Here is a 14,383-nt window from a genome sequence, read left to right on the forward strand (position 1 = left end):
TGTACGCCCCCTCATTTTCTCCTGATACTCCATTGCATCGGCGGTGGCGGTCATGTCGCCTGAGGCCCATGCAGAAAATGCTGTTCAAAATCCGCTCTTAGCACTAGTCCCGGATAGGAAACAGCTTGAACACGAGCGTCTACAGCGCGTAGCTGCGCGTGAGCGACAGCACTCGAAGCGCAAACGCAGTCGCTCCGCATCATATGATGCATCCGCATCGGTCGACACTGAAGAGCAGTTCACAAAGCAAGCGAGAATCACGGCGCCTAGTCAGCGATATACGCCCGTATCATCTGCAGACCGATTCTGGAATGGCGCTATCAAGGTACGCCCGTTTGCATGTGTAACACCCAGGCCACCCACAATCGATACTCACGCGCGGCTCGTGCAGGAACACGGCTAGAACAGGTTCTTCTACCTGCTACTTCCACCGATGCGTGTGGACTGCAGCGAGTCATGATGGCGTCATATGATGTGGACATTGAGTGGCTCGAGTCGATCTTTCCACCTGATATTCCTATCACGTACATTGGCAATCCGCCGCCGGCGCACCATGGTGGCGTACCCGCAGGGCTGTACCGCAGTGATTTGCATGGAAACTGGGAAATGGCTGTTCCGTTCAGACCACATGCTCGCGCTCTGCAGCACATGAAGTTTCTCCTTCTGTTCTTCGACACACACGTACGCGTCGTCATATCGACAGGTAACCTAACCCCTCTTGACTGGTCTCGGTATGAAAATGTACGTATGTGATGGCTCACCGCAGATGATGTATATACAGGACTTTCCGTCCACAACGCAGGCCCATGTATGCACCTGCGGTGCCGGATACAGCAGCTACGGGTTTTTGGCGCAGCTTGAGCGCGTTCTTTCTTCTCTAAGCATACCCCCCAATCATGCTGCCATGCAGAAACTCCATGAATACTCGTTCCAAGGAGCACGCGCTCATATCGTAGCGAGCTGGCCGATACAATCCGTCGCACGCGGATGGTCTAACATGGAGGAAGCGGGTCTCAGTCGTTTAGGCCATGTGGCTCGTGCGTTGTGCCCTACGATAGAACCCTCACTTCGCATGGAGGCTCAAGGATCATCTCTTGCGTCCTATGACCGCCGCTGGCTTGAGCAATTCTACCTTCTTGCCTGTGGTTACCCAACATCGATTCTGCCGCTCACATCAAAGCGCACAGAGAATCCATCTCCCGAATTCGTGCAAGCTGTCGGTATTCAGGACTGGCCACCAATTCAAATTTTGTTCCCGACACAATCCTACGTCGTACACAAGAGTGTGGAAGGCCGCCAAGGTGGTGGATGCTTCTTTGGGAAACCGGACGACTTTCACAGGCGGCAGCTTCGGGGGCTCTTCGCGCAGCCTATATCTGAGCGTGGTCATTTACTGATACATGCAAAAAGTATTCTCGTGACCAATGATACATATTCTAACGGGTACGTGTACCTTGGAAGTCACAACTTCACTCGTGCCGCTTGGGGCACAGTATCAGGTACACCCGAGCACCCGACGCAGTCTCTTAGCAACTGGGAATTGGGTGTAGTGCTTCCTCTCTCACACAAAGATGCATGGGATGCAATTTTGTACCAGCGCCCCGCTCAGCCTTATGGAGCACATGATGCGCCTTGGGATGCCAACAGCTTAGCCGCTTGACGGACAGTACCAAAAATATCCTTAGTGGAGGTTGACACCAACACGTAGAAGCGATTTTCTCTTGGCCTCCGCGCTTTCGATTATATTGATGTCCACGTACGCCGCTTAAGTACTCACAAGTAGAAATCTTGCACTAGCTGAGGGTGAAGTGTACAGTCAGCCGACCAATACCGGCGTGGGTCAACACGAAAACACGCAGCTTGTGGCTGCCATCGATGCACTCAAGGTTCGTTAGCCTATTTCTCACCTCAGCGCACGACACATCCCGTGCGAATCGAAGATTTCGCGCTTGTGCATGGCCTAAATGCACTTTTAGATCAAAACAGCTCACTATTTCAGCGCTTTAAGCAACATCCCAAGGTTCGTTACGATGAAAAAACGGATCTTTGGAGCTACAAACCAGATTATGAAGTGCATTCGTCGGCTGATATCATTGCGCTTCTTCGCAAGAAGTACTACCATCCATTCGCACTCACGCCTGAATCTTCTGCGGCAGGCATGCGCATTTCTGAGCTTCGTGAATCATACCCTCCCGCCCGTGAAGCTGTTGAAGAGCTCGTGAACGAAAAGCCTGTCGAGAATCGGCAAGTGCTCGTACTCCGTGGAAAGCGTGATGGCTCAATTAGGCACGTCTTCTGGAATCCGATTCAAGGAGACATTGTCAAGCCCATTGACGATGAATTCAAGCAACTATGGCATAGTCTTCCCGCGCCTAATGTGGTGGACCTGGCCTCGGACCTTGAAAGTGAGGGACTGAGTGCTACTTCAACGCTAGAAACGGTGCCCCAAGCGAACACACCATCTACTACAGCCCAGCGTGGAAAGAAAGGCAAACGCGGCTCTGCGCCTCGCAAGTTCAAGCTTCAAAACACCCATCTAAAGGGAGTGGATCTAAGCAAAGATTTTATCAAACCTAATTAGATGGAAGCGTGAAAAAGAAACGCCTATGCGCACTATTCTGGCCCGATCTGACTGTTGAAGGCATCTGATATGGGTAAGCGTCCATGTACATACCGTAAGGATCCATAATCGCGTCTCTTTCAGCCACAGCAACGTCACCAGCATCTTTGGGGGTGCCATCTGAGCTCATGGGCTCGCCTAAAATGTTGTATGTGTGGTGATCGCCAGCGGACCGCTGGACTACGTCCCGTGGCGACGTTGGAAAATGCTCATCGCGACGACGCGTGGCTTGGGCACTCTGCTGGGCAGCCACAGCCGTAGGAGACATCTGAGAAGGCTGATGCTGCTGCAACATTTGCTGCTGTTGTTGTTGTTGCTGCTGCTGCTGCTGCATGAGTATGGCCTGTCGCTGCTGTGCTTGGATTCGAACTTCGCGGCGGAAACTGATGACTTCCTGAAGAATGAGTTTCTTCATACCTTCAATGTCATCCACCTGTTCAAAGCTGAAATCGAACTTGTTGGCACAAACAGGCTCATCGTTCGGGTCGTGCCATACTGCCAAATACGGGTGCTCCAAAGCCTCGTCACACGTGATACGTTGCGAAGGGTCAAATGAAAGAAGACGACGCAGCATGTCAATCGCAAGTGGCGTGGCCTGAGGATACAGCTGCTCAAAAGGCACTGGTGCTTTGAAGGGCAGTGAGCGAATGTACTGCTGCGCGCGCGGACTTGCAACGCGACGCAACATGGTCTCTGATGGAGTGCCGATATAGTACAAAATTTGGTTCAACTGATCCACATAGTCACTACCCTTAAAAATAGGGCGACGTCCTAGCAGTTCAGCGAGAATGCATCCAACGGACCAAAGGTCGATAGCTGTGTTGTAGTTTTGATGAGAGAGCATAATTTCGGGCGCGCGATACCAACGGGTGGCGACATATTCTGTCATGAATTCCTGCTGGCCAGACATGACCGTGTTCTGATCCGGATCAAATCCACGAGCAAGACCGAAATCACAGATTTTCAGCTCACAGTCTGCATTGACCAGTAGGTTACCAGGTTTCAGGTCACGATGCAGCACATTGGCACTGTGGATGTACTTTAGGCCACAAAGGGTCTGATATATGAAGCTCTGGAAGTGGGCATCAGTCAGGGGCTGTCCAGAACGGATAATGGCATGGAGGTCAGCCTCCATGAGCTCTTCATACAAGTACACCTCGTTAAAGGCAGACGGATTCGTAATGTCCAAGTCATACAAACACGTAATGTTCTTATGACCACGGAAATGCCTAAGTAATTTAAGCTCTCTTAGAGCTCTCTTTGTTAAGATCCGCTTCGTGAATACATTCGAGACCTTCTTAATAGCAATGCTTTCGCCAGAAGCAATGTGCACAGCCGAGGCGACAGAGCCATACGCTCCTTGACCGAGTCCCTTGGTCACTTTATACGCGGGATCAATCCAGAACGTTTGCTTCAAAACCGTCTCCTCTACTCTGTGAGGCAATTTATCCATTGTGCCACTCATGTTGCACGACCGAAAACTGCAATGTCGAAGGGACCACAATCCACCGGCTTTCTTTACGGTGGGCTGGAACTCCGATGCTTTCGAGTCCCACCCTGCATTTGGCTTTACCTCCACATACGCACTGTCCAATGGACTGCCAAGACCTTGGCCTACACGTTCCATTGGTGATCGTTGCGATATAACTCTTTCAGCTAAAAATCAAACATATGTAGCGCTGTTCAGATTGCAAAGAAGATTGTGCAGAAACTCCTTTGGGGTAGTTCGCTCGAGGCCTGCTATTACGATGCTGGTAACCACCGTGCCGAGCTCCCGCAGCAAACACATTTGATGAGCATTTACCACTATATCTGACAGTGCTTAGTGCGCCGTAATGTGATAATAAGCCATCATCGACGACACCTCTACCAGCTCCCTGCGCCGCATATGGTTTGGTCCGACACTGAGCACCTCGCAGCATGGTGTCACGTGACTCAAGGCCAAGCTCGCGCGTCGTTGGGGCTTGGTTGCACACCTACTATTGCGACCGTCGCGTCATGGCGTCAGATATCCCGAGTGCCACGGTCCTGGCTGTGCGTCGCTCTTGGAAATTTGCAGCCATATGTCAATTTTTGTTCACTTTTGATGTGGCACTCGCATTGGACGGATTCCATACGCAGGTACGTCGCTCGACTTTCAGCACATGTTCTAATATCAGCGTCTGGAAACGGCGCTAGATCTGGGGCAAATGGGCTATATTTCGTGGCTTTGTACACGTTTACTCTCTTTCTTGACACAAAATCGTCGTCTTACGTATGTATAGAGGCATGCGTGCTGACACAGTAGTGAAAGTGATTGGGAAGATGCATTTCGATACCAGTGGAGTATCCGCGCATCATCGTCTGAACCGGCGCCACTTGGCACATTAGAGGACCCGGTATCTTGGGACCAGCTTGATATAATCAACAAACTAACTTGTTTACACAGTCTATGTGAATGGCAGCTTGAAATACCTGAGAGGCTCCGAGCCAAAAACGACTCTGAAGAAGAGGCAGTGACGTGGCGTGTGATGCCAGTGGGATGGGATAGACATGGCAACACGTACTGGCTTTTTGATGATAACCGTCTCTGGATTCAACGATTGCCGATTCAGCGATCAAAAAGTAAACAAAAACGCGCTCATTCCACGAAAAATACATCCACATCAAAAAAGGCCCGAGCGATGCCGCCGCCACCACCGCCTGCTGGCCGACGTTCGTCTAGGCTCAGTAGTATCAAAAAGGATTCTATTGGCCCCCAGGATCTGTTTGATTCGGACTCGGAACTGTCGCCGCCTCCTGATGATGATGATGATACGAGCGACACGAAAGACGCGCACGAACCATGGTTCGAATTCGAAACAATTTGCATTACTCGTCATGAATGGCAAGCTTTTGTGGACCGTTTTGCAAAGTCAAAACACCCAGATGAACGGAATATGTATAACTACATTAGCAAGGAGATATTGCCCCCGATCCTCGAGGTAATCCATGCGGAAGAGAAGAGACTTGCCATCGAAGCAGCGCTTTCTAATCGTAAGCGCAGTAGCCGCATTGCATTGCGGGATAGCGAGCGTGAGCAGCGCGAACGGGAAGAAGCAGAACTTCGTGAACAAAAAGCACGTGCAGCAGCAGCAGTTCAAGCTGAGCGTGAACGTGTTATGCGCGAAGCTGTAGAGCAACAGACGCAAAAAAGTCGCGAGGACCGACTTCGTGAGCGTAGCGAACGGCTGCTTGCGAGGGAACGCATGATACACGAACGTATGGCCCAAGAAGAATCGAGAAAAACTGCTGATGCATGGCGCCTTCGTTGTGAAATTTGCACGATGGATGAAATGAACCCAGCCGAGTCACGGCCTGTGGTGGCTTGTGAAAAGTGCGGCAACTGGCAACACGCGAGTTGTTGGGAAGAAGAAGACCGGCGACACAATGTACAGCCGCGTAATTGGGATGACACTACCTTTGTGTGTCGCCATTGTGATTCTCCCTCCACGCCTGATAAAGCACCGACACTAGCTGTTTCTACCGAGATGCATGATGAATCTTTGACGTCAACACCAGGTCCTGTGCCGCCAGTGCAGCCTGCTTTGCTGCAGCGCGACTCGACCCAGGCCACTACCATGTCACCGCTGCATTTTTCGGCAACTAATACTACGCTGCAACGCATCACATCACCGACGCTGAAGCCGCAGTTGAGTCCGCCAGGATCTTTTCCCCTGCGAACGCAACATCTGCGTTCACCGCTCTCACAGCCTGTGGAGCCAGATTCGAATCCTCCAGCTATCTCCCTCGATTCACCATAGCGTGAATCGCCTTTTTTCTAGATTACGAGCCCTAGCCTTTAATGTGATCTGGGCGAAGCAGCCCCGTAGCTCTGATACCTCACGTTCCATATACGCGCTGTGCCCGTGCGGATACCCCACGCTCGGGCCTCGTGAGTCGGCAATGTCTTCATCGGCCGAATTACCTGTGCGTCTGCCCAAGTTCTTACTAGTGCCATCTCGATTTGCAGCGGCCCTACTCGGAGCGTTGTACCATGACGACGGACATACCGTCCTCGCATAACATGGCTTCCGAAGCCGTGCCTGAAGCTGAGCAAGTATCTAGGGCTATGAGCCTAAGTAACAGCGGGAAGATGGATGAATTAAGTGAGATGGGGGACGAAGAAGGCGTGTATGAGTCAGAGACGCCGTCAGAAAGTGGAACGGAGGGGCTTACATGGATATCATGGTTCTGTTCTCTTGCAGGACACCAGTACTTTGCTGAGGTGTCCGAGGAGTTCATTGAAGATGAATTTAATTTGACTGGCCTCAACTTCCTAGTTCCGTTTTACAGAGAAGCGCTGGAAATGATTCTCGACATTGAGCCTCAAGACTCATTAAAGATTCCTGATATATCCATCGTTGAGTCATCTGCAGAGCTTTTGTATGGTCTTATTCACCAACGATACATTATCACGCGTCAGGGCATGCAGCAAATGGTGGAAAAGTTCGAGCAGGGTCACTTTGGCATATGCCCCCGCATATTTTGCAACTCACAGTTCACACTGCCATGTGGTCGTTCAGACTTGCCAGGTCTTGATACAGTCAAGCTGTTTTGCCCCAATTGTCTCGACATTTACACGCCTCCCAGTAGCCGTTTCCACGGCATTGATGGCGCCTTTTTCGGGACGACGTTCCCCCATCTCTTACTGCTTTCCTACCGGGATTTGGCTCCATCGATCTTGGCTCCGCCCGAGCCACCAGCACAAGACTCACTCAACGAAACAAGCACACCCATGGATGAATCACACTCCCCTTCTCCCTCTCCTGCAACCAATGCTATCAAAACGCTCTCTGTTGATCGCCTTGGGCGGAAGATACCACAAACTGGCATATACATACCGCGCATCTATGGATTCCGCGTAAGCAAGTTTGCACCCAGCGGTCCTCGTATGCAATGGATGCGTATGCGCCCCACTTCTCTATCTGAGCTCAATACCTGAATTCATGTAGCGTGCATAACAGGAATCCAGCCTGCAGCTTGCTGCCAATGTTCGATGGCGGATCGAGTGCCTCAGTCACGTGTTATTCCGATGTGTTGCTCAGCGTGCCAACAACGTAGGGACACAGAGCTGACTCTGACGCTGCAGCAGACGATAGCGACTGAATCGTGATGAACATACACCGCGAAGAGGCTGGCGAAGAGTCTGCGCCGTATTTATGCCTTCGCCAGCTTTCAAAGGACGTCAATATACGCCTCTCTGAGCCTTTGACCGGTGATGGTAGTAGCTCAGCATCCGTGCCTACCAACATGTTTTGTGTTGCTTCTTCTCAGCGTCTTGCAGCCGCTTCTACTCGCAATGGTATCAACATATACGATTTACATGTTTTGCGAAATACATTTACTCAAGCAGAGCGCAATGCGTCCCCATCTCCGCCTGTCCTTTGCACACTCCCTCTACAGCCTGGCACGGGCGACGTGCTCTTTGTTATGTTTGGTAATTCCGACTCTTTGCTCCTTGCCGCTACGAGTCATGGCCTTATTTTGATTTGGGAAACCATGTCTTTACGATCATCTCCGCCAGCTCCACGGACCGTTGCACCGCCTCGTCATGATGCTTCTCGTGTTCATATGATAGCCCCCAACCCCGGTGATAAGAGCAGTTTGTGTGCCGTTGTCTACGGTATGGACCTTTTGTCGCATGAAAATGGGAGTGCACATATGCTCGACTTGTTAAAAGGTGAATGGGTGAATATATTGCCGGCACATAATGTGACGTCGGTGAGCTGGTCTGCTCGAGGCAAGCAGCTTGTGCTTGGAGTTAAAACAGGTGAGATAATTCAATTTACGCCAGAGGGCGATGTCAAGGCTGTGTTACCGCCACCAGAGAGCGATCGACCTCTGTACGTCGAAGACGTCCAATGGCTTGAGAACCATGTCTTCTTGGTCACTTACAATACCTGTTCATCCACACCCGAGCCGGAACCCATCCATGAGAACGAAGTTTATGTGCTATATCGGGATGCCAAATCCAATTCACTCACGTTTGCAGCATTTCCTTACGACGTGTCCCCGCCTTTCGGCGATAGGACTCGATGGGGATATCGCTACACTTGCATGCTTCGCGACTGGTCACCTATGAAACATTTCGTATTCATGACATGCTCAGCGAGTACGGATGTGGGCGTTTTAGGTTTTAAAGATGGATGGAAAGCACTGGTTCTTGAAGAAACGTCGCGCCCTGTATTGCCTTTCTTATCTGGAGATGACTTTTGTGATTCGTCGCCCATGGCGCTCGCCCTTGATTTAACGGCTGAGGACCCAGTCCCAGATCCGAATGCGGCTGAAAAGGGTGAAGATCCCTCGGCAACATTACCAGCGACTCCGATTTTATATATTTATACTAACGATGGCGTCCTTCTTGGATACCATGTGATCTACACAGAAACCGACAAACCTTATCCCGGTATGATCACTGGACAAGGCGCTATTTCTCATTCCCCCAATGCTTCGACAAATGTATCTGCATCCATACCGCCAGCTTTTGCTGAGTCTGTTCATGGCAGTACAACCCCGAACAGAACGCCAACTTTCGGATCAACGTCAGCTTTCGGTGCTGTGTCACAACCCGCCTTTGGCTCAACATCAGCATTTGGGCAACAAAGCTCATTTGGTTCAGCTTTTTCTAATGGCAGTCCGTTTAGCAAGTTTAGCGCAAGCGGCGCTACTGCATTTGGTGGCGGAAATGCTCTCGGGCAAAAGCAAATGCCTGCATCCGGTCAGTCAACACAGCCTCCATCTGGGCCGGCACCAGGTCAATCCTCAGAACCTGCATTCGGATCCACTTCTGCATTCGGACAGTTACAGAAACCGACATTTGGAGCGGCTTCGACATTTGCTCGCGCACAGAAGCCAATAACTGGTTCGAATTCGGCGTTTGGGCAGTTTAGCCAGCAGGGTACAGCCTCAGGACTTGGCCCAACGGCATTCAGTGCACTATCAAATAAGCAAAATGCATTTGGATCTGTCTCCTCACAAGGTTCTGTATTTGGTTCAGGTGGAAGTTTCGACACTGGCAAGCCTGCCTTTGCATCTGTCACACCAGCGCCAAAAGCTCTGCCCAAGAGTGAGGAGCCTGTCGATGAGGACGCACCAAAGGACTCGACATTCTCGTTTGGTGGTTTGAGCGACATGCTGTCCAAATCGAACACGCCAATGAGCTCCCAACCGTCGGCGAATCTAAACCTCTCTCACCAAGCGAAATTTCCGTCTGAAATAAGCCAAAACTCTGAACCTTCAAAAGCTACACCAAGTGTCTTATCAGAGTCCTCAAGCAAAGCGTCGCAGAATGATTCAGACAATCTTGAAAAAGCTGAAAGTCAGAATTTTGAAAACTTGGAGTCTGCCATTGTTGACGCGAAGCAAGATGAAGCTCATGAAGGAAATTTTGCCTCTCTTCACGATACCCCTACCGTACAAAAGTCTGAGCAAGCAGACAAAGTCACCTTCGATCTATTTAAAGGCAAGCAAGAAAATCAAACATCTTCGTTCAATGAATCAGGCGAAGGAATCAAAGAAACAGAAATCTCGCCCATTAAGGCGGCAGGTAATAACCTCGACGCAAGTCTGTCCACTCTTGCAAAGCCATCTGAAGAGAAACCTAAAGAACCAGCTTTCTCTATCGCGAAACCATCTGACGAGAAGCCAAAGGAGTCGACTTCCTTTTTTGCACAACCAACAGAAAAGCCTAAAGAGTCAGCGTTCTCTTTCAGTAAACCATTTGAAGAGAAGCCAAAGGAGTCGGCGTTCTCTTTCGCAAAGCCGACAGCAGAGAAGCCGAAAGAGTCAGCTTTCACTTTCAATAAACCATCTGAAGAGAAGGCTAAACAGACAGCTTTCTCTTTCAATAAGCCATTTGAAGAGAAGCCAAAGGAGTCGGCGTTCTCTTTCAATAAACCTTCTGAAGAGAAGCCAAAAGTGCCAGCTTTCTCTTTTGCAAAACCACCTGAAGAGAAGCCAAAAGAGTCAGCTTTCTCTTTTGCAAAATTATCTGAAGAGAAAGCGAAGGAACCGGCGTTTTCCTTCGCAAAGCCGACAGCGGAGAATCTAAAGGAGTCGGCTTTCTCTTTCGCAAAGCCAGTTGAAGAGAAACCAAAAGAGTCGGCGTTCTTTTTCAATAAGCCATCTGACGAGAAGCCAAAGGAACCGGCTTTCTCTTTCAATAAGCCGTCTGAGGAGAAGCCAAAAGTGCCGGCGTTCTCTTTCAATAAGCCATTTGAAGAGAAGCCAAAGGAGGCGGCGTTTTCTTTCAATAAGCCGTCTGAGGAGAAGCCTAAAGAGTCAGCTTTCTCTTTCAATAAGCCGTCTGAGGAGAAGCCTAAAGAGTCAGCTTTCTCTTTTACAAAACCGTCTGACGAGAAACCAAAGGAACCGGCCTTCTCTTTCGCAAAGCCAGTTGAAGAGAAGCCGAAAGAGTCGGCTTTCTCTTTCAATAAGCCGTCTGACGAGAAACCAAAAGAACCGGCCTTCTCTTTCGCAAAGCCAGTTGAAGAGAAACCAAAAGAGTCGGCTTTCTCTTTCGCAAAGCCACCTGAAGAGAAGCTAGAAAAGAATAAAACCACGGGGAGTGATACCGAAGTTTTCTCTCACAAAGCATCACCTGAAAGACTAATTGAATCGCAAAAGCTGTCCAAGGGCAGTGAATTCGGCACTAACCATGCTGCTGAGCCGTCATCCAATGCGCTGGTGGATAATGAATTGCCCGCTATTGGTGTTTCCCTGGCTGAATCTGTGCCTCAAATTGACCTGACTCAAGTGGCTGATCCCAATGTTCCCAAGGAAGATGATGAACTGAAGCAAGAATTTGTCAAAATTTATGCAATATTGGAGGAAGAGTTACGCACGCTTCGAAGGCAGACCAAACAAAGCACAGACTTTTTTACGCGGTTGAGAATTCCTTCGACATCACCCAAGAGTGTCGCTGATCTATCTAATGCTGATGCATGGGTATTTGGTGACGTACAAAGCCTCAGCTCTTTGACGAGTGAATTCTTGCAAGCAGTAATAGAGTCTGAAGACCAAGTGGCAGAGACACGAAAACATATTGCCAGTATTGAAAGTGTTCAGCTCAAAAGTGAGGTAAAGCGAGAAGAGATTGCGCGTTTTCTTCGTGCTAGACAGGACCCAGATTTTGCTAAGATGGTTCGCGTTCGACACTTGGGACCTGAGCAACTTGAAAATCAGACGCGCCTTCGTCGCTCGTCGCATCTTGTTCGTGAGCGACTGAGTGAACTGGGCGAGTACTTCAATGGTCTACAAAAGTCCACTCTAAACGCCAAGCAAGGTCAAACTACATTGCGTGCACCCACGCTCGATACGATTTATCGATCTGCTGACAATATTGGCCGCCTCGTATCAGCGAGAATTCGAGAACTAGACAAGATGGGGCAGGATGTTGATGCTGCAGTACCGCGGTCCACTGTGCGTGCACGTACCCCCCATTCGCCTGCACGGCCACTGGATAACATGGCTGATTTGGACACTGCATTGCCAGAAGTCAGTGAGATTACCGGTATTAACCAAGCTGGTATGATGCACGACATCTGTGATGCAATATGGGAATCAAAAAAGACCCCTGTGGTGACGCGAGCAAGCCAAACCAAGTTCATTTCTTCTGTTCCGTACCAAATGTCGCCTATTGTACTCCATTGTTCGCAAGCGCCAACTTGTCAGAAAGTTCCTGTTCAGGAATCTGATAAAGGCAAACAATCGGAGACGCTGGTTATGACAGAGCCATCCACGAAGAATTTTCTGGCAACAGCAACGCCAAATGGTATTCATGCACACAGCCCGATGCAACCGAGGCAGAAGGTCACTTCAGCGTTTCAGCGTCTATCTACTCTGCCCACTCTAACGTCTCACTCCAATCCAACCAGTTCAGCTCAATATACAACATTTGAAGGCCTCGTGGGACCACAGCCGACGGCAAGCTCGGAGACTCGCGACTTAACACTTGAAGAGTTTATCGCGCAGGATGAAGAGGACAATGGTGACTATACTGAAGAGGAGTCATACGAAGATTTTGACGACGACTTGGAAGATGAGGAGGAGGAGGAAGAGGCTAACGAGTCGGACGCTTCATAGTGTGTAATCAATTCAAACGTCTAGTGCGATGTGTGGGTCTACCAGACGGTCAAACGCATTTGGATCGATCCATCGCCATACATCGTATTTATGGTTGAGACCACTTTGTTCATGGATAGAAAAAGGACCGCCGTCCTCACTGCCCTCACATTGTGCGTGACCGTTTGCAGGTGCCCCACAAAAACCTCCCGAATAAGGAGATGGATATAAAAAGTACACCGCATGGACGCGAGAATGAATCAGGGCCATGCAACAATAGACACAAGGCTCGTGAGTAATAAATAAATCTAGTCCAGTGAGCAAGTAGTCCTGACCATTTACGCTTTCGTGCTGTTCAGAGCGTGAACGCGCGCGAATATCAGCAACATGCCGAATTGCATTCACCACTGCGTGACGGAGCGGATGTGCTTCACTCGTACGCGTATCATGAGCGTCCACGGAAATGCCCTGATTGTTTTCGTCCAGACTCGTCACATAAACACCGACGCCAAGTTCGCCAGATGCCCGAGCTTTTTGCGCAGTGTGTAGGCAACGCTGGAAATTATGCCGCACACGATTCACAAGAGCCGAATCTCTCCAGTATGCAGAATCGGCCTCGCGATCCACTGGCACAACTGACCTCGCTGCATCACTTCCAGGCAAGCCACTCTTAGATGCAAAACCCGCACCAGGCGGAAGAAATACGCTGGGCCATACAGCAGACCACTCCGATAATCGTTCAACATTTGGAGCGGGCCCTGTTGGAACACGCACACGGTAGAGTTGTACTGACTCAGTCAGAGCCGTATCAAGGTGAGTTGATAAAATTGATGCTAGCTCAGTATGGGAATGAGCTTTTTCCAAGCATAAAAGCACAGACAAATTTGTCGATGTTGGATCAGTTAATTCATCTGGAATTTTTTGGACCTCGCTTGCCTTTCGAAAGCCTCGCAAATGTCGGATAGAATACCAGGGATACAAATCACCCGATCTGAGGATGCCGTTTTTCACCATCATCTTGAGAGACTGTGCCACTTGTGAACACGAACGAGCAGGAACATCCATAGCCCAGGCTAGTGTAGTGACAAGTGGCATAGTTTTTGGATTAGGAGCTGCTGTAACACGCCACAAAGGTGCGTGGTATGATGAATCCACAGGCGCCCTGAGACAATCAACTGTCTCAGCATCCAGATCCATGTTGCCAAATAGACTCAATTCATGCGTCTCGGAAACTGGCGTCGTTACACGTTCTTCTTCAGGTGATTCCCACCACATGCGACCTACCCCATAACATATACAAAGTTCTTCACCTTTATGAATCTGACGCACAGTCCGATATCGAATAGAACGAGTGGTTTTGTCAAGCTCATACGATACATTCGCAGATGTTGGATGATGGTTAAATAGTGAACCAAGCCCTAGGGCGAGGGCCATGGTATTCCCACTGGTGTTTCTTTCCCATACAAACGTATACGAATCTAGGATGGTGTGACGCCCGTGAGCCTCGTATTCTTCTGGGTTAAAAAGTAGAACTGGACTAATTTCAATAATGGTATTGCTTTCAATAGGCTGTGATGCGAAAACACTACGACCAGCAGTCCCCGTCTCACAAATCCTTAAGCCAAACGTGTTAAAATACGGCGTGCATTCTGTCGGCATGCGGATGGCATGGTCAACCAT

At 49.7% G+C, this 14,383-nt stretch overlaps 7 protein-coding genes across 7 annotated transcripts; 5 read left to right on the plus strand and 2 right to left on the minus strand.

Moving 5' to 3' along the window:
- Window positions 1-52: 52 nt before the first annotated feature.
- Window positions 53-1,660, plus strand: MRET_1781 (tyrosyl-DNA phosphodiesterase 1; the record flags this gene model as incomplete). The annotated part of the gene is made up of 3 exons (XM_027628408.1): window positions 53-325; window positions 355-741; window positions 767-1,660. The coding sequence occupies 3 exons, from the start codon at window positions 53-55 to the stop codon at window positions 1,658-1,660; spliced, it is 1,554 nt and encodes a 517-aa protein (XP_027484078.1).
- An 88-nt stretch (window positions 1,661-1,748) lies between these two features.
- MRET_1782 (transcription initiation factor TFIIE subunit beta) lies at window positions 1,749-2,581 on the plus strand (the record flags this gene model as incomplete). The annotated part of the gene is made up of 3 exons (XM_027628409.1): window positions 1,749-1,756; window positions 1,784-1,886; window positions 1,913-2,581. The coding sequence occupies 3 exons, from the start codon at window positions 1,749-1,751 to the stop codon at window positions 2,579-2,581; spliced, it is 780 nt and encodes a 259-aa protein (XP_027484227.1).
- A 32-nt stretch (window positions 2,582-2,613) lies between these two features.
- On the minus strand, window positions 2,614-4,085 carry MRET_1783 (mitogen-activated protein kinase; the record flags this gene model as incomplete). Its single annotated transcript, XM_027628410.1, has 2 exons — window positions 2,614-2,645; window positions 2,675-4,085. 2 exons carry the CDS (start codon window positions 4,083-4,085, stop codon window positions 2,614-2,616), a joined length of 1,443 nt encoding a protein of 480 aa, XP_027484226.1.
- Window positions 4,086-4,618: 533 nt separating this feature from the next.
- MRET_1784 (PHD finger domain protein) lies at window positions 4,619-6,402 on the plus strand (the record flags this gene model as incomplete). The annotated part of the gene is made up of 3 exons (XM_027628411.1): window positions 4,619-4,741; window positions 4,780-4,874; window positions 4,908-6,402. The coding sequence occupies 3 exons, from the start codon at window positions 4,619-4,621 to the stop codon at window positions 6,400-6,402; spliced, it is 1,713 nt and encodes a 570-aa protein (XP_027484223.1).
- Window positions 6,403-6,635: 233 nt separating this feature from the next.
- On the plus strand, window positions 6,636-7,583 carry MRET_1785 (casein kinase II subunit beta; the record flags this gene model as incomplete). The annotated part of the gene is made up of 1 exon (XM_027628412.1): window positions 6,636-7,583. One exon carries the CDS (start codon window positions 6,636-6,638, stop codon window positions 7,581-7,583), a length of 948 nt encoding a protein of 315 aa, XP_027484222.1.
- Window positions 7,584-7,753: 170 nt separating this feature from the next.
- On the plus strand, window positions 7,754-12,724 carry MRET_1786 (nucleoporin NUP159; the record flags this gene model as incomplete). Its single annotated transcript, XM_027628413.1, has 1 exon — window positions 7,754-12,724. The coding sequence occupies one exon, from the start codon at window positions 7,754-7,756 to the stop codon at window positions 12,722-12,724; it is 4,971 nt and encodes a 1,656-aa protein (XP_027484225.1).
- Window positions 12,725-12,736: 12 nt separating this feature from the next.
- MRET_1787 (tRNA-specific adenosine deaminase 3) lies at window positions 12,737-14,383 on the minus strand (the record flags this gene model as incomplete). The annotated part of the gene is made up of 1 exon (XM_027628414.1): window positions 12,737-14,383. One exon carries the CDS (start codon window positions 14,381-14,383, stop codon window positions 12,737-12,739), a length of 1,647 nt encoding a protein of 548 aa, XP_027484224.1.

This window comes from Malassezia restricta, chromosome III (assembly GCF_003290485.1).
Source record: "Malassezia restricta chromosome III, complete sequence".
Classification (NCBI taxonomy): Eukaryota; Fungi; Basidiomycota; class Malasseziomycetes; order Malasseziales; family Malasseziaceae; genus Malassezia; species Malassezia restricta.